The following is a 23,516-nucleotide window of genomic DNA, read 5'->3' as shown; positions in this document are numbered from 1 at the left end:
TATAGATCCAGCAGGTGAAGTTGAAATTAAGCACTGCTGAGTTGGAGTTAAAGAGAGTTATTGCTGCTAATATAAAACCTGAAATATATTTGTAGGGTAAGAGTTAGCTACCTTAATTCATTCTTATTTTTATTGTTTGAGGGCAACACCCTGCAGTGTTTAAGGCTTTCTTCTGGCTCTATGTTAATGATCATGCCTGATAGAGTTCAGGGGATCTACATGATTCTGAGATCATATCAGATAAGGCACACATAAGGAAAATGGTTTATTTGTTGTACTATCTTCTGCCCAAGTTAGATCACTTTAAGTAAACTATTATTGTTATTGCTATTATTATTATTATTATTATTATTATTATTATTATTATTATTTTACTTATTTGTCACACCTGGCAGTGCTCAGGGCTTAACTTCTGACTTTGAGTTCAAGGATCAATTCTTTTAGGGATTGGGGTATCATATGGGATCCTGGGATCGAGCGCAGGTTGTCTGTGTGTAAGGCAAACACCCTACCCATTGTACCATTGCTCCTACCCCTAAATTATTTTTCGTGAAGTATAAAGATAATATGAAATAAGTAAATTAAAGTAGAAACTCTTTCTTAATATTACTCTACCAAATAATAGCTATCTGTCAAACGCTTAATTTTGTGCACTCTTCAACTGCTGCAGATATTAAGTTATATTTGCCTTCATTTTAAGTGAGATACTAAATATACTTGATCACACAGCTAGTAATTAGCAAAGTCATGTCTCAAATGCTAGCATTCTAGCTTGAGTATGCAACAAATATACTATGCTAAGTATGTGAAGTGTTTTTCACTAAATTATACTACCCATTCATGAGGAATAATAGTCATGTTGTTTGTTAATAAGGAGGCAGTCTTGGAGTATCTGTAAATAAAATTTGCATGCATTTTATAATAAAATTTATTGTTTTGTTTACTGAGCATCTATTCACTAAAGCAAAACAAATTATTTTGGGGGCCCAGAATGCAGTTTAAGTGATAGAGGATATGCCTTGCATGGGTGAGGTCCTGGTTTGATCCTTCATCAGAAAATTATTCCATAAATTCTGTTAGGTTAGGGAGTGTTTTTTCCTCAAAACAAGATGGATTATATTTGATTTTATTTTGAAGTTGTATGATAGAAAATAAAACAAAACAAATGTCTTCAATATTTTTTGAATTTGTAAGAACTGCTAAAGTTAGAGATCCATCTACTACATCAAGAAAATAAATCTGCATTTATTATTCTCTTCAGTAAAATGTTTTCCAGTATGTTGATAAGGGACAAGGTTAGGCATTTAAGAATGAGTGTGACTTCTAGGGATATACCCTAAAACTCAAAAACACAACACAAAAATCCCTTCCTCACATCTATATTCATTGCAGCACTATTTACAATAGCCAGATTCTGGAAACAACCAAGATGTCCCTCAACAAATAAATGGCTAAAGAAACTGTTATATTTGTGTATATGTATTTGTACATACACACAATGGAATATTATGCAGCTGTCAGGAGAGATGAAGTCATTAAATTCTCCTATACATGGATGTACATGGAATCTATTAGGCTGAGTGAAATAACTCAGAGGGAGAGAGATAGACATAGGTTAGTCTCACTTCTCTATGGGTTTTTAAAAAAAATTAAAGACATTGAAATAATTCCCAGAGATTAGGTCCAGAAGGACGGGCTCAAGATATGAAGCTCATCACAAAGAGTGATGAGTACAGTTAGAGAAATAACTATGCTGAGAACTATCATAACAATGTCATTGATTGAGGGATGTAGAAAGCCTGTCTCAAATATAGGCAGGGGTGGGGGAGGGAGGTGATGGGGGCATTGGTGGTGGGATCGTTGCACTGGTGAAGGGGGGATGTTCTTTTTATGATTAAACCCAACTACAATTATGTTTGTCATCATGATGTTTAAATAAAGATATTATTAAACACACAACTCAACCTGCCACACCAACCCTCCTTCCTTATTTTTCCTTTTCTTTTCTTTCTATTAAAGAAAGAATGAGTGTGAAATTAAAACATAAATCACTATGCTTATTAGTTTTAAATATTTTCAATCAGCACACATTTTAGTTACATTGGCTTGTGAGAATACTTAAAGCAGAGAATTACAGTATGTGAATGTCAGAATATCTTCAAAAGTAGTCTCAATTGTGAAACAGAAAAGGAATCTTGGCCTAATAGTTCCTATCCTTATGAATCAATCCTGAGTATAAGACTATGGACAAATTTCCACATCCAAAGTTCAGAAGTGAGTGGTGCTAGGATAAATGACACAGTCTTTGTAAGTTGCCCCTACAGTTGAAAGGGCTGCACCAAATTGAAGTTGAGTAATAGTGTCTAAGGTCATAATATTATTGTACAGCAGAAGTTCAAATCTAAGAATCAACTCCTAATTCTGTTATTCATGTAAGGGCAGTTTATCTTGATAGCTCACACTCAGCAATGATGGGTATTATCAATCAAATATAGTCTTGTTTATATCACATGCTCTACCACTTTATCTCTGTCTCTGGGTCTGATTTTCCTTAATATTATGTAGTTGTTTGGACATCCTTGTCAGGGTCATAGGGGTACTAATCTGGTTGTGAGTTCCTTTAGAAAGGCTTGGGTTTAATATTTCAAATTTACTGAGACTAGATCTTAAGTCTTTTAACCATGAAATAAGACAAAAATATACAACGGTATTAGACATATGACAAATCTATATCTTAAAAATATCTAAGTTGTTTGTCAATGATATAGCAACTGAAAAAATAATTTAGAGGCTGAGAAATGAAGAAGGTAGAAAAGGTGAAGAGAAAGTCAGAAGGCAACAATGTACTTGGGAGGCAAAGTTTGAAAAATTAGATTGGTGAATAAAAGATTATATATTTTTTCAAAAGTATGCATACAAAATAAATTTGAAAATCTGGAGTCAGCCTGAGGAGTCTGTTACAAGCTAAATAAAAGATTAGGGGCCAAAGAGATAGCACAGTGGTAGGGTATTTGTCTTGCATGCGGCAATCTGGGAGGGACCTAGTTTGATCCCTGGCATCCCATATAGTCCCCCAGCCTGCCAGGGGCAATTTCTGAGTGCCAGAGCCAGGAGTAATCCCTGAGTGTAGCCAGGTGTGGCCCAGAAACCAATCAATCAATAAAGTTTAAAATAAAAGATCATTAATACTTTCCAAGTAGATGGATGTTTTCTGTGATTTATAATTAATAGCATGACATAGACAAACAATAAAAGGGGATTTAGGACTGGACCCTACTAATGTGAACTGTTAGTTTCAGCCAACTGCTTATTGATACATGTGTAGATACATGTGAGAATAGTTATTTTTTGTTTATTTGGTTTATTTTGTTTGATTTTGGGCCACACCCATTGACACTCGGGGATTACTCCTGGCTAAGCTCTCAGAAATTGGCCCTGGCTTGGGAAACTACATGGATGTCACGGGATCAAACTGCAGTTCCTCCAGGCTAGCGCTTGAAAGGCAGATGCCTTAAATCTAGCGCCACCGCTCTGGCCCAAGAATAGTTATTTTTACTTTTTCCCTAATAATATCTATCTGAGAGATGAATTTCCTCTGGGACAGAACTTAATAAATAACTAGAGGAATAGGAATGCTCCAGTAGAGTTGTCAGCGATTTCCAGATTCAAAGATAGAAATAAAAAAGAATAATACTGACCTTATTATGTGACCTTATTATGTTCCAATTTTATATCCTTAATTTTTTAAAAGATGTCCTAAAGAAATGACCACTCAAATAAGGAAATGTTGTGGCCTCGTTAAAAAGAACATAAAGGGGGGCCGGGCGGTGGCGCTGGAGGTAAGGTGCCTGCCTGCCTTGCCTGCGCTAGCCTAGGACGGACCGCGGTTCGATCCCCCGGAGTCCCATATGGTCCCCCAAGAAGCCAGGAGCAACTTCTGAGCGCATAGCCAGGAGTAACCCCTGAGCGTCACAGGGTGTGGCCCAAAAACCAAAAAAAAAAAAAAAAAAAAAAAAAAAAAAAAAAAAAAAAAAAAGAACATAAAGGAAAAATGAAAAGGAGGGAATTAAAAGGAGGGAATTCTTCTACATTTAGATGAAAGGAAAACATAAGGAACAAGGAACTTGCATTAAAAGGATGATCAGAGGAGATTAAAAATAAATTTAATAATATCAAAAAGGCATAAAAATAGGACACAACCTATCTGCATTCAATATCACAGCTATCGTACTCTTACTACACTAATACTGGCTCACACTTGAATGCGGTCTAATTAATACAAATTTCAGAAATTGCAGACATATTAAGGTTTTAAAATGCTGGAAGTGCACAAACTGGATCAACTTCAGATGCTCAAGGGAACAGGACTTCCCTTAACCTTTACAAAGATAATTTTTAGAATACTAAAGGAAAAAAAAAAGAAATTTCTTCAGACTGACAGAAGCATTTCATAAAAAAATTGAAAACATTATATTTTGATAGAAGACCTTTCCTTTCCTCTGGAAAAATTTCCAATCACATGTAATAGAGGAGAGGAGGTTTGTGAGTGGATATACCCTTTCAATAGTCACCTTCTAACACAAAGGGAGAGAACACATTAGCCATATATACATGGGAGCAGATTCTTTTTTATTAAATGTCAGTAGGCAATCAAAGATGAGATGAGATTTTACTTCCAAAGAAGTCTGCTGAAGCCACAAAATATATTTGCAAATATATGAAAGAATAAAAATATTGGTTACATTATTTTGGGCAAGCTAATCTCACAGACTCTTAGCGATTAAGGAGTCTGCAATTTTTCTCATTAAAGTTTGAAGAATTTCAGTAAGAAATGAAAAAAGAAAGCACTAGTTTCTTATGTAGAGCTAAAACATCTATATATGCTACATGATCTTTCAACACTGTAATTTACCGCATTTGATGAGATATCAATGTTATTACATGGAAGTATGGATTTGATTTAGAATTAGTTGACTCAAAAATAGGAGTCAAGGGTTGAGGAAATAGTACAAAATGGTAGAGCACATGTTTTGCATTTAGGAGGTGTGGGTTTAAGTGTTTGATGCCAAGGACCTCTAGTCAGTGAAGAGCAAATTCCAAATACAGGAACAGCATTAGTTCCTGAGTATTGCTGAAATGGGCCACCCCAAACCAAATAAAAATGAAAGTAGTATAGAAGTTTATTTAAGTCAACTTTATTAAATGATCCAATTCTCTTGGATTACATCTTGTTTTATCCAAAACAAAGATCATCCCTGGTTCCTTTTTATCTGTTTGTTTACAACTTGGTTTTACCCCCAAACAGCGATTGTTTTACAGTAAACCTGGGTGGGACTGGCTCAGGATATCCTGAGCTATCTATCTGTCTTTACTTCTCCACCCTGGGTGGTCTTTGTACTCAATAAAAATGGCAGTTCTGGCAGGCAGCCAGTTCTTGATAAGAGACAGAAGATCGCCAGACTACATATGTTTCACTGTCAGCCTGGTTTGGACCACTCATCTGGACATGGAAATATGGTGTGTGTGGGTGATTTTACACAGTTCTATATATAAAGAGATACTAATGAAAAGGGTTTGACACAGTAAAACACAGCTTTTTGAAGTTTCAGTGTTATGGATGAGTTCTGATTAGTCCTTCCACAAATTTAGAATGATCTGTTTTATTCTTAAATGGTAGTGGAATAAATAAACCATTAAATAAGCAGATATGACAGGGATATTCTTGCATTTCAAATGTCCCAACCATATATATTTATATTTATATGTGTGTATATGTATATGTAGATGTATGTATATGTATATATATCTCACATATATACATATATATCATATGTTGTAAAGATGTTTCTTGAAAAGTTTCCAATATTCATACAATAGGCATTTTGAGATTACAAATGTGTGACTAATGATTAACTCTAGTTTAGTGATACGATGTTTGGGGGGTGTCTTAAATATAACAATATTATAATTTTATAAGCTTTTATAAATTTAAAAATAAATTTAAAGCTGCATCATGCTGGCTTACAGTTTTTATCACTATTTAAATTTTTCTCATTAGCGCTTGGACAATATACATAAGGGTAGATGGAAGTCAAGTTGTAACATTTAACTTAAGACCTAAAAACATTTTTTCTAAGGATATTATGGAGAAAATGGGAATACTTTTTAAAAACCATTAATTACATATATATTTAAACTTATATTATTAGTAATATTGGGGCCTGGGTTCTGAACAAGAAGAAATGCCATTTTGTAAAGGCCACATGGCAGGCTTTTTCTCAGCTTCTGAGCAGGGAGAGAAGCTATTTTGTAAGAACCACATGGTGCATGTTACACGTAAGGTTTTCACAAGCCTATTTCCATTAACACCACGCTAAGCTACCTGGCCACACCAGGTAGCCTATAAGGAAAGGACAAGGAAAGCTGGAAAGTACCCCTAGTCAATAGCCAATCATTTTATGAATCATCAAAAAACTGGAACCTCCCTATATCCTTTCCGTACATGATCTTCCTCTTTTTTTTTTTTTGGCTTTTGGGTCACACCCGGCGGTGCTCAGGGGTGACTCCTGGCTGTCTGCTCAGAAATAGCTCCTGGCAGGCACGGGGGACCATGTGGGACACCGAGATTCGAACCATCCACCTTTGGTCCTGGATCGGCTGCTTGCAAGGCAAACACCGCTGTGCTATCTCTCTGGGCCCTGATCTTCCTCTTGACCATGGACTTCACTCATCTCCTTCAGGAGATGGCTCTGGCTGGCCAGTGTGACAGGTTTTGGGCAGATGGATTAAAGTATTAAGCTTTATTCTAGTTGTATGGTCTGGTTCTTAGTCCTTTGGGTCTGTACTCTAGCAGTAAACAACTAGATTAGAGCTGGCTTAGTTAGTTATTTAGTGCCTTTTGCATAACACAACACATCATCCATTCTATCCAAAATTATCTAATAATGGGTGCTGGAGATACAGTACAGAGGAGAAGGCACTTACCTTGCACATAACTGAACCAAAATTAATCCTTGCATATGTATGGTCCCAAGAGCCCATCAGAAATGATCTGAATTCAGTTACTTTAGTTAAAATACAAAACAAATATCTTTATTATTTATTTGTATTTACCATGGACAAAGGTGTTAGCATAACTCAAATAGAAAAAGTGTTGATATATCTCTGAGGGCTCTGAATGATACATATAATCAGGAATGTGTGAAAAATACTAAAAGAATCCAAAGAACTCTATCAGTACCTGACAATAATAACTATTACATTTTGGTGGTTAGGATGAAAACTGAAATATAACACTATAATACTAGTAAATATAATATGATTATATTTATATTTATAGAAATATATTATATATTTATTATATATATTATATTATATCATATTATAATTATATAATTTAGGCAGTAATTTAGGTGCATTTTAAATCAGCCTGTAAAATTTGTACTTGATTTAAGAAATGCTTGGTTTTAATCCTAAACCCAAAGGCTCTATAAAATCTAACTGTCCAGCATTTGTTTTAATTATGGATTTTACTTTAATTATGGCTTACTAAATGGTAACAAATGAAGCATGAATAATATATACATATGCATATATACTTATGTATAGAAAGAGTGTGTGAGAGAGAGAAAGAGGGGTTTATGAATATACTGACAATTAGAGTGAGTAAGACTACTGTAATTGCTACAGGGATCTAACTTTCATTGGATCATAACATAGAATTGCAATTTATTTTTCAACTCCAAGACACAGAGAAATATCATGTTATTTATTTATTTATTTTAATTTATTTGGTTTCTGGGCCACACTGGGCTGTTCTGGGGGCTTATTCCTGGCTCACATTCAGGGATTAGAAAATCTCATGGGATGTGGGGTGTCAAACTCAGGTCAGCCACATCAAGGCAATCTTCTATCTACTGTACCTATCATTATTTTTTAAGTTATGAAGAAGTTCCATTAAAGAATATCAGAAATTCGAGGTAAATCCAATTTAAATCTCTTAGAGTCTACACTATAAGACTTGTGTTGTACCACATTGTGGATTATAAAGTAAGGATACACTCTTCACAGGGAAACATAGTTATAAAGATTTTTCCATGACATCGATGCTGTCATTAACTGTCCTTATTTCCTGTCAATGGATGGTATAAATAGTTTCTGTGTTTTTTACAGAAACCCATAAAGCATTTTTAAGTAAAGTGTTTATTGAGTTAAAGATATTTCAAGTTATAACCAGGGAAGACCCTACTGCTGCTCTGACATCGATTTACTCAAAAGAGTCTTCTCTTAACACTGAGAAGATTTAAGCAGCAACAACGACCTGCGTACTGGACAGGGCTTTCTGCATTGCTCTTTAATTGTGAGTTGAAATTAGATGCCACTCCGCACCATCCTGACTCCAATGTAGGATATACAGATTCCAGGACCTTCAATACAGAAACATGAGACCAACAACAGAGACTGTGAAAAATATAACTGCATGGGCACTACAGACAATGACCTGGAATGGACAAACTAGTTTGCCTGGAGCCTAGAAATGGTCTTATATCAGGAAACTTCAGGGGTACGATCTCCTTGTACTTAGGCCAAAGTTTTTCCTTTCCATGACCTCCATACTTTGGTGGACCCATGCAAACAATAATTGCCACTCTAATATTGTTTTTACAGTGCTCATTTGACTCTAAACCTTTAAGAAACCACTAGTAACAGTATCTGAACTGCAAAAAAATGGTTTACATTAGTGTTAACATATATACTTTTAGTTACACTAGCATTCTGGGGATAAAGGAGGGAGATAAGGATATATGCTTGGGAACAGGGATGAAGGGAGGACAACACTGGTGGTGGAAAGGCCCTCATTTATTGTCACTGTGTACCTTAAATATCACTGTGTAAGATTTGTAATTCATTTTGGCCACAATAAAAAAAAAGATATTTCAAGTTATAGAGTGGACAGCTTAAGACTCAGGAATAAAATGCCAAGATCAGAAGTAACTGTTCCATAATGGGTAGAAGAGCAAATAAGTACATTAAAAACAGCACAACATGAACATGTCTAATAGGACCCAAAATTATGTAAGCAATTAAATACAAAGATCTAAAACATCTCTGTCTTCAATCAAATACAATATTTATTCTCAGAAACGATGTAACCTCAAGAAATTCACTTACTCATTCCATGCATTTTTCAATGCAAACATAAATAATACTATCCACTTCAAAAATAGGTTATCAGAACAAAACAGAGCTAAATTCAATATCATCTCACCTGACTTTAAAGTTTCTAAGCTACTAATTCCTTTTGAAGGCAGCTTCAATAAAATACAATTCCACTGAAATTGCTAGTTTTACAACGGAGGATCACAAATTCTGATTGGCTCATTTGCTCTGTTGATTTTCTTTTACATTAACTTCCTTGAGTTGTTGAAAGAGTTCATATCACATTTTAGGAAAATATAAGTTTATGTATTAAAGTTGCTATTAGCTAGTATATATAAAGCCCCTGAAAATGTCAATTTACTTATTAAAAAGACAAGGAGGTTTAAAAACCTATGTATGAAGTCATGCTCATACTAAATAATCACAAATGAAGCTTCTTTAAAAATGTAATATTAAGGGCCGGCGAGGTGGCTCTAGAAGTAAGATGTCTGCCTTGCAAAGCGCTAGCCAAGGAAGGACCACGGTTCGATCCCCCGGTGTCCCATATGGAATCCCCCAAACCAGGGGCAATTTCTGAGCATTTAGCCAGGAGTAACTCCTGAGCATCAAATGGGTGTGGTCCAAAAGACCCCCCAAAATGCAATATTAAAAAACAATCTCTGCCTCACTATATCTCACTATATATCACTATATATGTATATATATTTAGATACATAATCACAGGGCAGGTGGGATCAGAAGTAGTAGTCATGTTCATGTATATTAGGAATCGTCATTTGGATATTTAAATTTATTAACAAATTACTACTTGGGTTATAAGATTTATATGATATGTATTATTTTATGACTTATCATTTTGTTTCTAAACACCTACACATTTAAAAAGTAGTCTTGGTTCTTTGTCTAATAAATAATACATATATTTTGTATATATATGTATATTTAAATCCAAGATAATGATGAATATTTTCTGAAATAGCTTCTAATAAGCAAAGTAAGCTGACTAGAACAGGAATATAGTGACAGGGCTTAGTGATATGATAATTTTTCCTCACTGAATGTTTTCTTGTTGGCCATGTTTGTCACTACTGATAACTCACAGTGATCATAAAATGATTCACTATATTTAATTGTCTCTAGCAACCCCAGCCAAATAGTATGCAATAGCTGACATGTAGGTAGTAAAAACATTATAAACATCCAATCTTATTGAAAAATCAACATTCAGAGTATTAGGCTAATTAAACATAATAGACAGCTCAAATCACAAACCTGATGTCGGTAACTAAGTCAGTGACTTGAAAGTAAAAATATTATAGTAGCCTAGTTGGGGCCTATATCTTTCGTATTGTAGAAATTATATGCACAGAGGTGGTGAGAAAAATCAAGTCATCATATTTTGGGGGCTAGAATAATGCACAGTGGGTAGGGCATTTGCCTTGCGTGCATCAAACCTGGGTTAGATCCCTGCATCCCATATAGTCTGCTGAGCTTTCTAGGAGTTATTTCTGAGTGCAGCGGGTGTGGCCCCAAAACAAAAACAAACAAACAAACAAACTAAAGACTTCATATTTTCCCCAGCAATAAATACAAATGAACAATGATCTTTTCAGCAACTTACTTTGATTTCTTCATGTAGAGCCAGTAGACAACACCAGCAACAAGAGCAGCAAGGAGGAGGCCAACAACGATGCCCACAATTAATTTTGCCTGGTCATTCACCTTTTCTCTATTTTCATCTACAACAAAGAAGAAAATTCCATGCAATTATAGACAATGCTAAGTATTTTTTTGAAAAAAAAAAAAAAAGTCAACCTAGTTAACATGTTAAAATGCCTAAGGCCTACTACTATGAGCAACATGCAAATGGGATTGTAAGCGATAAGATTTTAGCATTCTTTCTATCTTGTCTCATTTTCTATTTTAATTTCAAAATTGTGGTAGGTAGGAACATCACTAATATAATGACACTTCATAAATCTTGAGCTGATATCAAGGGAGAGGAGTCGGCAGTATAGTAAGTACCTACCACTTATCTCGTCTGCCTCATCGTGTTCTGGAATACTTACTGAAATGAAAAATGTTAATATGGAATTAAAAACAAAAGTTGTTGAAAGAGAAAGTCACCTTTACCATTATAATATGATATAATGATACTCTTGATATCTATTCTACGGCTAAGAAAAGAAAAAAACTACACTTAATAGAGTGTGAGCTTCCCTACAAAGAGTCAATCTTGTTTTAAGGAAAGGAGGGTAATTACAATATAAAGACATTAACTTATTCTAGAAAATGTCACAATTGCAACTGAGAGTATAAATATAAATGTTATATTAATTTTTCTATTCTCTACCATTTTTAACGAGCATTTCACTTTTTAAAAGAGAAATAAGTTGCTACATATAAAATCTACAATGCAGTTTTTCTTTTTGGTTGGGTGGGGCACACCTGGTGAGGACCAGGGATTGCTCCAGGTAGGCCTGGAGGATCGTATGGGGTATTGGGAAATTGAACTCCGGTCAGCCACTTGTAAGACAAGCATCCTACGCACTATTGGGTAAGATGTACTATTGCTCCTACTCCTGGAAAAAGATGGTTTCCAATTTCTCTTGCTTTCTACATAAGAGAATTCATTTTCATTCTCCAGTGCCACAAGTCATGGCACAAAAAAGTGGTCTTAGTGATTAAGAATGAGAATGTTGTTGAGATAGAGGCAACAAACTTATTTATAAAAGTCATTCAAGATGAATCTGACAGGAAAATTTTGCTAGTCCATTTTAATATTGATATTATAGTGAATTATCATCTTATATTAAATTGCATGTGTACTCTTCTATTTATATAGTTTTGCATCAAAATTCCCTGGATATTTGTTATAATAAAGGTTCCCAGATCCTTCTTCACGCATACAAAATTGAAATCTCAGGAGGTTCTTGCAAATTTGAAAAAGGCTTAATTAAATGTTGATTAAATCACTGCAAGGTCTAGCAAAGCACTATTCAGTGGGATAGAATAAAGAGAAACTCATGTTCAGGAAGAAAGAATAAATTCTCTTTCTATGTAGAAGAAATCAATATTTTCTGAATTGAATTGTTAAAGCATCAGCATTCCTTTTTTCAGAATCAAATTTGTTTGGTTCTTTTCCCAAGTCATCCCATCAAGCTTTTATGCTCCAATCATAATCTGTAAGAAAACCATTATCTTTAGGCATCTAGATTTTCTAGCTGTAATTTGTAGTAAAGATAGCCCCTTTCTGATAAGGTCATATACAGGATTCCATCTGACAAAGAAAAAAAGTCAAAGAACAAAAGTAGAATCAATGTTCATTCTAGACCACTTATAATTTAAGATTGACACAGCAATAGGATCAATGAAAAGAACTGATGATGAAGAATAACTTCAAATTAATTGACAATGCTTTCAGAAGAAGTTGCCACTGGTAGCTATGCATTACCCAGATTTCAGCACCAACAAATTTTTATTTCATTTTATTTATTTTATTTCATTTTCATTTTATTTCATTTTCTCTGATGCATAATTATGGTTCAAATAGGATACTCAAAAACAACAATTTTTGAAAAAGAGTTTAGCAAATAAAATTAAACAATTTTGTTAATGTTTTGCTGAATAATTTAAAAATGTTGCATTCTTGTATAAAAAGGGATAAAAAACTGTCAAGAAAATTGGAATGAGAAGTAATAGATGAAAGGAATTATAAATTTGCCAAACTCAAAACTGTTACCAAAATATTGAGAATGGCCTTTGAATTATTAATTTTTCCCTAAACAACAACCTGTATTAAGTGAAAGCAAATCAATTTTTATCCTGTTAATTTTAGAGAATACAGAAAATAAATTATATGATTTATAAAATGTAAAATGATTTATTTACTAAGAAAAAGATAGCAATAGAATGGATACCAAGAAAAAAAAACCTTATGGCGATGATATCAAATGTAAAATAAATAAAACTTACCATGATGTAGTACAGGAAGATGGAACTGAAGAATTTAAACTAATGAAGAATAACTTCAAATTTTCTTACTGTTTTTAAATGTCAGAAACAAAATACTCACTAGCAGAGACATTCAAGGAGTTTACTGTTCTCTCCAGCTGGTTTTCTGCTGTGCAAGTTAATGTAACATTTTCTTCAGGGGAAATGATAATTTTACTATAATACCTGCCATTAATATAAGGTGATTCCTCAGTCTGAAAGAAGAAAAAGAAAGATAGTTTTAAGGATGAGCATGGATTACAAAACATTAATATTCAGTGAAATTGAAGAGGTGTGTATTCTACAATCCTAACTAGAATCAAAGAGCCATAAAGACTAAAAATAAGACTTTTGGTTTGAGCAGAGTGTCAAAAGATTTATTACTTCATAACTGGATTCCTATTTATAATTCTATTTTAGACCCCAGTAATTAAACTCATGTATTTCAATAAATGTTCAGAGTAGCTAAAACCTTGGCATGAAAATGTTTGTCGTCAAAGTGAGATTGTTTAAAGTTTAAGAACTTGATTCTTTTCTAATGTGATTATTTTATTTTTTTCCAAACCATTAGATATGCATGCATATATACACAGCTGTGATATTCTGAGGAAAAAATACTACTTTTCTGTATTTCTCTGATATTTTCTTTGTTTCCCTCCATTAAAATGCATTTAATTGTTTATCATAAGTATAAACTAGGGCCAGCATTGCACTGACTTTCTAAAAATATTCAAGACAATTCATGTTACTCCTCAAAACTTGATTAACCAGGTCTGACACAACTAAGAATGAACTTACTGACACTCATACTGAAGTTATATAAGGCACATAACATACCCTGCTGCTCTGTAATTATCTCTTTCACTACAAGGCCAGAGACTTGATGACTAGAGCTTGTCTTATGCTTAGGGATATTCTCTAGTACCTAGGCTGAGATGGGGCAGAGATATCAGAAATTATAAAATAAGAGATATAATATGATTGAAAAGAGAACAAATAAAATATTATGGATGGATCAGCACAATTGTAGAACAAGAAAAATAATGTATCACCTTGAGGGGCAGAGACAATCTTTCTCCTTGACAATGAAGAATGGCATTATTATTTTCATCCTCATAGTAAATTTATCTGCAATTTTTTCATTTCCAAACAGCATATTTATGATTGCCTGAGTATTTGCTTTTGTTACTCCATCTTTACAAAACATATATGTTTCTTTTTAGGGTGGCCTTTTAAACGTTTTCATTAGTTTTCCAATAAACAAATATATTTTGGAGTAAAATTATTTTTTCTGCTTTTATGCTTTCAATATCAGTAAAACTAAAGTGTCTTTTTAACATAATGATATGTTTTATGATTTATTTATAAATTTCTTCCATGGTTGAAATGCAATGTGTAAATGTGGAAACTATAAATATCATTGACTTGAATTAAAAGGAAAAAGAGGGGGCCAGAGAGATAGCATCAAGGTAGGCATTTGCCTTGCATGCAGAAGGACGGTGGTTTGAATCCTGGCATCCCATATGATCCCCCGTGCCTGCTAGGAGAGATTTCTGAGCGTAGAGCCAGGAGTAACCCCTGAGCACTGTCGGGTGTGAACAACAACAACAAAAAAAAAAACACAATATAAAAGATACATTGATTTTTATGCTAAAAATGTTGTATTATGTTCATAATTCAAGTTCATGTTTTTATTCTGAACAAAGAAACCTACTTCTTAGAGCACAGGAATTCTCAGTCTCTTTATCCAAGTTTTGCATGTTTTCGTTTGTTTATCCATTGCATCTAACTCCAAATGAAGAGCATTTGCTTCAAGTATGCAACTACTTTAGAGGCTTTTCATTTGGGGAAGAAAGTAAATACATACGTGAATCACTCATAGGTGAAAGAACCAAAATTCAATTTGCTTGCCCAAACTACGTCTTAGAAGCTGACTCGATAGCTCAGCTCCTCTTAATAGAGAACGAGTGGCAATTTTAACTTTAAAGTAAATTGCAACTCTACTTTATTCAAGCCTTCTGAGATTTCCACTGGATCCAAAAGAGGGCTCCACAGAAGAATCATATAATCAAATGGCACCTCTGTGTGTTTCTGAAGAGTCTTTAAAGGGCTTCACTATGAAAAGGGATAGAAACTGGTAGGGAAAATGGAATCAACTAGTATGTCAGTAATAAGAGCAAACTGACGTTGACCACAACTCTGAACTCATAGTGACAGCTCAGATTCTTATTTATACAAATATTTTCTTTTCTTTTTTGTTTGTTTGTTTGTTTGTTTTTTTCGGGCCACACCCATTTGATGCTCAGGGGTTACTCCCGGCTAAGCACTCAGAAATCGCCCCAGGCTTGGGGGGACCATTTGGGATGCCAGGGGATCGAACCAAGGTCCTTCCTTGGCTAGCGCTTGCAAGGCAGACACCTTTAGCGCCACCTCGCCGGCCCCTCCAAATATTTTCTGTTAAAAAAAATAACTCTTAGTGTTCATAAATTCTCCATTCTTTACTCTTATTAAGGCATCCTGACAAAGGCATAATATTTGGTTTTTGCTGACTTTTGTTCAGAAAGTATAGAAACATTCTAGAAACAATGTGTTTAGTAAGCCTTATCCTGGTCCTAGCTCTGTCATAAGTAAATCAGACAAAAGGTTGAACAATAGAAAATGTGATTTTTACCCCACTTTAGAAGTCAATTTAAAAAAAGTAGCATCTCTTTATGTAAATTAGTAAGCAAATTCATGGAGACCACTTATCTTAAATGTATATTTATGATAAAGAAAAGCTTGTATCTTAATGTTTTTAACTAATTAAGCTTCAGAAATTAATAACTAGAAAAATATACATAAAAAAAGATACGGGGATTGGAGAGATAGCATATAAGTAGGGCACTTTCCTTGCACAAGCTGACCTGGGCTTACCGTATTTTTCAGACCATAAGATGCATTCTTTCTCCATAAGATGCATCTTATGGAGCAAATGCCACCTGAAGCTGAAGCCTGAATGTAGGGGAGGAAAGCATCAAAAAAACTATGTGTGTCTTATGGTCAGGTGTGTCTTATAGAGTGAAAAATACTATAATCTCCAGCATCCCATATTATCTCTCAGTCCCTACCAGGACTGAAATCTGTGCTTAGAGTCAAGAATAAGTCCTGAACATGATCAGATGACACAAAAACAAAAACAAAACTAAAACCAAACCAAACCAACAACAGCGACCAAGACACACACACACACACACACACACACACACACACACACACACACACACACACACACTCCAGATACTGACCATACGATATTCTTCTATTCTTCATTTCCTTGAAACAAAAAGCCATATTGCTTCTTTGAAAAAAATCAATGAGTTAGCAGAAGCTTCTGAGCATATACTGCGAATGTACTATTTACAATGTACAAGTTAGCCTACACTTTAGGTACTTGCATCATGCGTCTGTCAGACCAGGATAATCTATAATAAAAAGACAAATACTTGCTTGGTTTATGACGCTTCCACTGCCAGTAATTGTCCACTGTATGGCTGGCTTTGGAAAACCTTCCACATGGCAGATTATTGTTTTAGACAGTCCACTGGGATCAGTTTTCTTTGTCATTTTGATTTGAGGCTTTCCTGAAATAGAATCACAATGAAACTAGAATGTTAAACTGAGATTATAAAAGAAACCAGCTATTATATTCTCTCTATTATTATTTTTTTTGTTTTGGGGCCACACTCAGTGACATTCAGGGGTTACTTCTGGCTCTGTGCGCAGAAATCCCTCTGCTTGGGGGACCCTATGGGATGCCGGGGTTCGAGCCTGTGTCAATCCTGGGTCAACCACGTGCAAGGCAAACGCCCTACCACTGTGTTACCACTCTGGCCCCAGATATTATATTCTCAAAAACGTTAGAGTTTGGTGCTCAAGCAATTTGTTACCTTCTACAATGAGAGTCAAAGACTCTCTTTTCTTTAGTCCTTCAACCTCCTGAAGAGCTGTTTCACAGACATAGTTTCCAGCATCCTGATAATGAAGACTGGAGAATGTAGGACTTGATCTAAGCTTGATGTTATCCTGAAGAAACAAAAACTTAATCATTTTACCAGGTACAATAATAATATATATTTATGACATAAGTAAAATTTTTTCTAGATCTAACAAAAATGCAGACTTCTTTTTGTTAAATTCAGATACTTTCAAAAGTTTTTTCTCTTGTAGTTTTAAAGCCAGACATATTAGAGTTTTATTTCGTACTCCCCTCTTAGTAAATTTTTAATTTAGAATAAATGCATATACATGTAAGACTCATTTTCCTTATTTGAGAAATAGCGTTGCCATATTGAGCTACTATAAATACTTGAACATATAAATAATACAATGGGCTTATCCTAGAACACTTTTCAATCGACAGAAACTACTCCTTGCAATAAAAGCATATAAACAGGGATTGGCAGATATTGAGTATGTTTTAAGTAATCAATAAAGGTTTTAAATGCCTAAAAGTGATTTATAAAACAAAGTAATCAACTTAGGAATCCATTAGAGTCATGGCCTTATGACAAAAACTCTCTTCATGAAATGCTTAATGATACATTATTATACAATTTCTACAAAGTAAATGCAACACTTAATTTTAATACTTGTCTGAATTTACAGAAAAACAAACCTATATATTTATTTTCAATTAAAAAATGCTTCTAAGCAGACATTGGGTCTAGCTGTTGCCATGAAGAAGCCATACCTGCTGTACTCACACTCAGAATCTTTGTTTTACTAATGCCCTGCTTCACCCCACCTCTATGATTCCCTTAAGGGACACCAAGCTGACCAAACATAGGTACTCTGATGTTTGGGTTGATATAAGCAGGGCTTTTGGGAGCAAATGTGGACCCTCTGTCCATATCTCCGTTCTTCCAGGAATCTTGGCAGTTATAACCACACATATACAAATGCAGTCATAATCATTGCACTGGACCAGCTCCATAGACTCAGTCTTTTCTAGAACAAGATGTAAGCCAAGCCATACTGGTCAGAGAGTGGAAATCTGGAAATCTTGGAATTAGAAGGCAGATTAAACTCCCATCCTACCAAAATCATGCCTGTTATATCCATCATTTGCCAATGGTCCTACCTAGCCACACCTCTGATTCCCTTTTGAGACACCAATATCACCAAACTTTAGGTATGCTGGTGTTTGGGCTGATATCACCAGAGCAGTTTTGTGTCAGTGTGTGTACCTTCCCACCCCCCTCCCACATTCTCCTTTTTCCAGGAGTTTGGTAGCTGAGAATATACCCACAAAAGCTGCAGTGCCAGTAATAGTGCATTGAATTGTTAGACAACTTCAATTGTTTGATACTAATCCCTTTAGGAACACATCAGTTTAAGAGAATGGAGAGCTAACAAAAACTTACTAATGCTTTTGCTATTGTATTAACGACTTCATTGGAGAATAATATTTTTCATTATTATTCACAAATATTATTTGTGCTTGCTATTGTATTTTTTCTTTCTTTTTTGACCAGCACTATTGATAGAGATATTTAATTAACAACAGTGACCATAGATGATATAGAAACAAGCAATTCTTTGTAAAGCACACTATGAATGTTATTAGATTAACAGAATATTTTAGTTTGTCTTTGATCATCAATGACGATGATCATCATTTTGATGATCAATTTGATAATCATCAATTTGATCATCAATTGCGATGATGTGTGTTGAATAGGCAGTTATGGAGTGACACTTTAGTTATTTAAGTGAGCAGTTGTGATGAGTCTACCACTAAAGGAGAGTGAAATATGCAAGTTATAGAGGGCATAGTATGATAATTGATCTAAAAGTAATATAAATAATTTATAAAATGCAGTTGAATAAACCCAAAATTTCCTTCAACAATGAATGGATAGTGATGATAGGCTATACATATATGTATATATCAGTGTACATTGCACACACATATTTAATGGAGTACTGCATAACTACAAAGAATGATGAAATCATGCAATTTGTTGCAATATGGATAGTACTAGAATATATGCTAAATTAAGCAAGAAAAAGATAAATACAGGGTGATATCACTTATATATTCTATTTACATTAAGTGCTTGTGATAATTTTGTGGTTGAAAAGGGGGCCTCCTAGATCACTATTAGCTTTAGAATATAATAAGGAGAAGAAAAAAATAGAGTGGAGGGGTGAGAAAGACAGATGTTATAAAGGGGCTGAAAAGTCAAGGGGATTCAGGTATATGGTAGTGTTAAAGAAAGATAGGGTTAAATTTACAAAACATGGAATAAGTGACACTGTAATCATGAGACTCAAACTTTAACTAGCACACTTACAAAAGTGCCAGTCAAGATGACAGACTGGGAGGGGGAAGTATGAAAAGGAGTCTGGGAACATTGGTAGAGAGAGGTTGACATTGGTGTTAGAACATTAGATGTCTAAAACTCAACTATAAGTAACTTTGTTAGTCATTGGCTTTAATTCACAATTAAAAATAAAAATATATATTTGAATAATTTATATTGTCATTAAAACTTTATCAACAAGCCCTCATTATGTTTAATCAAAACAATTATTGTTCATCTTAATTTAAAATAGTTTATAATTAATTATGCTAACACATGATTGAATGTTCTTAACATTCCATATTCCAGTAAAAACTGTAGTGCACTTAGATATAACAATAACTTAAATATAACAATCACCGAATGATAACATCACCTCATCATCAATTTTACTAATTCCACTATCTACTCTAAAATGATAGTTATGGTTGAGTCACCATGTAATAGCCCATATGTTATTTCATTTTATTAAAATAATCTAACTTGAAAGAAATATGTCACTCAGGAAATACTAAGTTCTAGGATATTCCAGGTACTTCTAATTCACTGGGATGAAATGACAGTTCTATTTTTAAGAAGTTACTAACTCAAAAGAATCAGCATTTGGAGACTTAAGATCAGCGTTAGTAGAAACAGTAACATTGGTAGGATCAGAGGGAGTATCATATTTTATATAGTTGCAGTCTGAGTCTTTGTCATTTATCACCTTTGGAGTTCTTTTGCTTTTACCTTTTTATAAAAAATGTAGATAGAAGAATAAATATTCAGTATATTTTACATGTACTTTATATCTTGTCAAATAATGAGGATTTAAAATGTACTAGACACAATGTAGTACCAAAGTACATAACTGTATTTGTGTGAGTCCATCTTCATGTGTTTATGTAAATAATTACTTAGGATATAGACATGTAATGAAATTGATGCCCCAAAGTAAACATAGTAGACATTATGGATTTTGTATTTATAACATTTTTTTATTATTTATTGTTTGTTTTTTGGAGAGGCACACTTGGTGTGCTCAGACTCACTCCTGGCAGGCTCAAAGGATTATATCCACTGGGGATTGAATCCAGGTCTGTCCAGGGTAGGCCATGTGCAAGTCAAAAGTCCTACTATTGTGCTATCGCTCCAGCTCTTGTATTTCTAACCTTTTATTGTGACAAGATTTTTAGTGTAATATATTTGTAAGAATGACTATAGCTTCGTAAATCTATGATTATGCATAATGGAATATAAGTATAAAAGAAGATAGATTAAGTCTAAACAGTGGGGTTTCTCCAACGAAAACTACTTACTTTCATCCAGACCACAGTTGCATTCCTACTAGCAGATATTGTGCATGACACGGGCAGAGTATCACCAATCTGTTTAGTCACTTCCCCTTTTGGGTTTAAAGACAAATCCAAATCTGTGAAGAAGAAAATTGCTTGAAATGCAAACTACACGTAACTAGGTCAAAGTACTTTAACTGCGGAAAGAAAAGAAACTCTCTTTAACCCAATCCTGAAAATTCAGAACTGATTCATGTAATTAAAATAACAATTTTTTTTGCATAATCAGTTCAGTTTATCAAGCAAATTTTGAGACCTTATGGAGAAAGTAAATAGTCTAATTGATTATGCATTTTATTTGCAGTTAAATTGATTTATATTCTGACTACATATGTATTACTCTGGAGCCTATCACCTTAAAAATACTCTTAATTTACTTTTGGAAGAAAATAATGATGATAACAAGGTAAATATAAAATAAGTTGTTAAGGTGAAAAATATCGATTTTAATTTTACAATTGGTGATAAACTGAAAAATCAAGAGATTGTGTTTCTTCAAAAAGAATTGACTATAGCTAGAGCAGATTTATATTCTTTTTTATTAAATATAATTTTACTTTAATCATAGTGACTTACATATCATTGACATTAAATATTTTAGGTACATATTAACATAAAATCAGGGGAATTCCCATCACCGAATTGTCCTCCCTCCACCTCAGTTCCCATCCTTCTTCCCCTATTCTCTTCCCTTACCCCTGGGGCTGCTAGAATAAGTGGTCCCCTCTGTGCCTAGCTTACTACTTAGAGGTCTTATACATATTTGATCTTGGTATCTCCCTTATTCCTCACCCCCAATTGGGAGGCGGGACTAGATAGTTCAAGTTATGCGGTTTTGTTTGAAGAAGAGAAAAGTAATAACCATATTCTTTATAAATATTACCTCATTTCTCATTCAGTTGAGATTTTAAGTTTGTTCATTATTAGGTGCACTGTTAACACACATATTTTAAAAATATAGTAAATCACATCTAGGGATGTATAATCTTTCAAATACAAAGTAATAGCTATTAAAATCCCAGTAGAATAGTATAGAATATATTGTAAATAGTTAAAGCATGCTAAACACCGATGAAATATCAGAAATAATTTTACAATTTATAATTTTGAATTATTATTATTTTTATTGTTATTGCTTTTTTGGGCCACACCTGGTGAAGCTCAGGGTTTACTCCTGGCTATGCGCTCAGAAATCACTCCTGGCTTGGGGGACCATATGGGATGTCGGGGGTTCATCCTAGGTTGGCTTGTGCAAGGCAAACGTCCTACAGCTTGCACCACCGTCTTGACCCCTGAAGTAGAATTATTAATCAACTGACTAAAATACAGCAGAATGGGAACAGAGCTGTGGCACAAAGGGTAAGGCGTCTGCCTTGCCCACACTAGCCTAGGATGGACTATGGTTCGATCCCCCATCATCCCATATGGTCCCCCAAGCCAGGAACGATTTCTGAGCGCATACCCAAGAGGAACCCCTGAAAGTGTGGCCCTAAAACAAAAACAAAAAAAATTACAGCAGAATGAAAAAAAATCTCATTGTAAAATTATTATAAATTGAGTTTCAAAGAACTTTATCAAAAGACTATATCGTGTTTAGACAACAGAGCCAAACTATAACAACTTATAGTTGACAAGAACACTTAAATAAAACAACTTATGTTCTGCCACATATGCGAAAGCAAACGGTGAATTCATAAATGTAACATGCTATGACTGATTACACTTGAAAGCTAAACTATTGGATTATTGGACCAGAGCTATAAAAAATCATATTATCATACTGAAAATTGGTATTTCATATTATGACATTTGGAAATTGCTATTGCACCATGCACTTCTCTTGATTTTACATTTTATTATTTTAATTTTTTTCTATGTATAGATCAGAGATGGAATAATTCTGGCAGTTATCAGGACCAACTCCTGGCTTTATACTCAGATTTCAATCATGGTGGTTCTAGAAATACCCACTTCATGCAGTGCTAGAGACAGATCAGTTTAAGGATAGGTCCCAGACAAGGCAAACACCTTAACCTTTGTACTATCTATCTCTCTTTCCCCGATTATATCATTTGTAATATTTGTTTTTTTCTGTTAGTTTTAAGCACTATGAGTGTAGGGCCTATGATTTGCTTTGTCACTGTGAATTCACAATGCCCACCAAATTGTAGATTCTTAAAATCTATTCTTGAATGAGTGAGGAAAGAATATGCACTCTGTTTCTCATTAATAATATACACTATTTCCTAGATAAGTTGAATTCTCAGAATAGTTGGATAAATTATACTGCAATAAAAATTCTCCGCAGTGTGTTATAAGTTTTTGTTGTATAGATGGTGAACTTGTCAGTAAGAAGATCAAATTAATGCTTTTAGAGAATGATGTACACATGTAAATTGAAAATGAATTTGCAGAACAGGTGATATTGCCCTGCAATGATGATTCTGAGAGATTCATGAAATGTCTGTTTTTTAAACATACAAACATGGCTCTTTCTCTTCTTTACAGTCATCCATAGAAAAAAATCAAATCATATTTTAAGGAAAACAAAGTAATATTACAAAGTAATTAAACAAAGTGTAATTAAACAAATAAAGAATTTTAATGCCTCTACTTTATATACTTAGAGTAAGAAATTTATTTACTTGCAACAATTTATTTATCTTTCAAGGGATTATATATATAT

General features: G+C 34.0%; 1 protein-coding gene across 3 annotated transcripts in view; it reads right to left on the bottom strand.

Moving 5' to 3' along the window:
• ALCAM (activated leukocyte cell adhesion molecule) overlaps positions 1 to 23,516 on the bottom strand; it is a 216,572-nt gene that overhangs the window by 8,104 nt on the left and 184,952 nt on the right. For 2 of the 3 annotated variants that reach the window (XM_049785682.1, XM_049785683.1), the window contains exons 9-14: positions 20,795 to 20,907; positions 17,079 to 17,214; positions 16,639 to 16,772; positions 13,235 to 13,367; positions 11,189 to 11,227; positions 10,781 to 10,898 (exon numbers count right to left, since the gene is read on the bottom strand). In XM_049785682.1, the coding sequence (XP_049641639.1) occupies positions 10,781 to 10,898; positions 11,189 to 11,227; positions 13,235 to 13,367; positions 16,639 to 16,772; positions 17,079 to 17,214; positions 20,795 to 20,907 (673 nt within the window). The remainder of the gene's footprint in view (positions 1 to 10,780; positions 10,899 to 11,188; positions 11,228 to 13,234; positions 13,368 to 16,638; positions 16,773 to 17,078; positions 17,215 to 20,794; positions 20,908 to 23,516) is intronic. The other variant, XM_049785684.1, reaches the window with a different exon arrangement.

This window comes from Suncus etruscus, chromosome 13 (genome assembly GCF_024139225.1).
Source record: "Suncus etruscus isolate mSunEtr1 chromosome 13, mSunEtr1.pri.cur, whole genome shotgun sequence".
NCBI classification, from domain to species: Eukaryota; Metazoa; Chordata; class Mammalia; order Eulipotyphla; family Soricidae; genus Suncus; species Suncus etruscus.
Note: the sequence above shows the minus strand (reverse complement) of the source record. Positions and strands in the feature narration are given on the sequence as shown.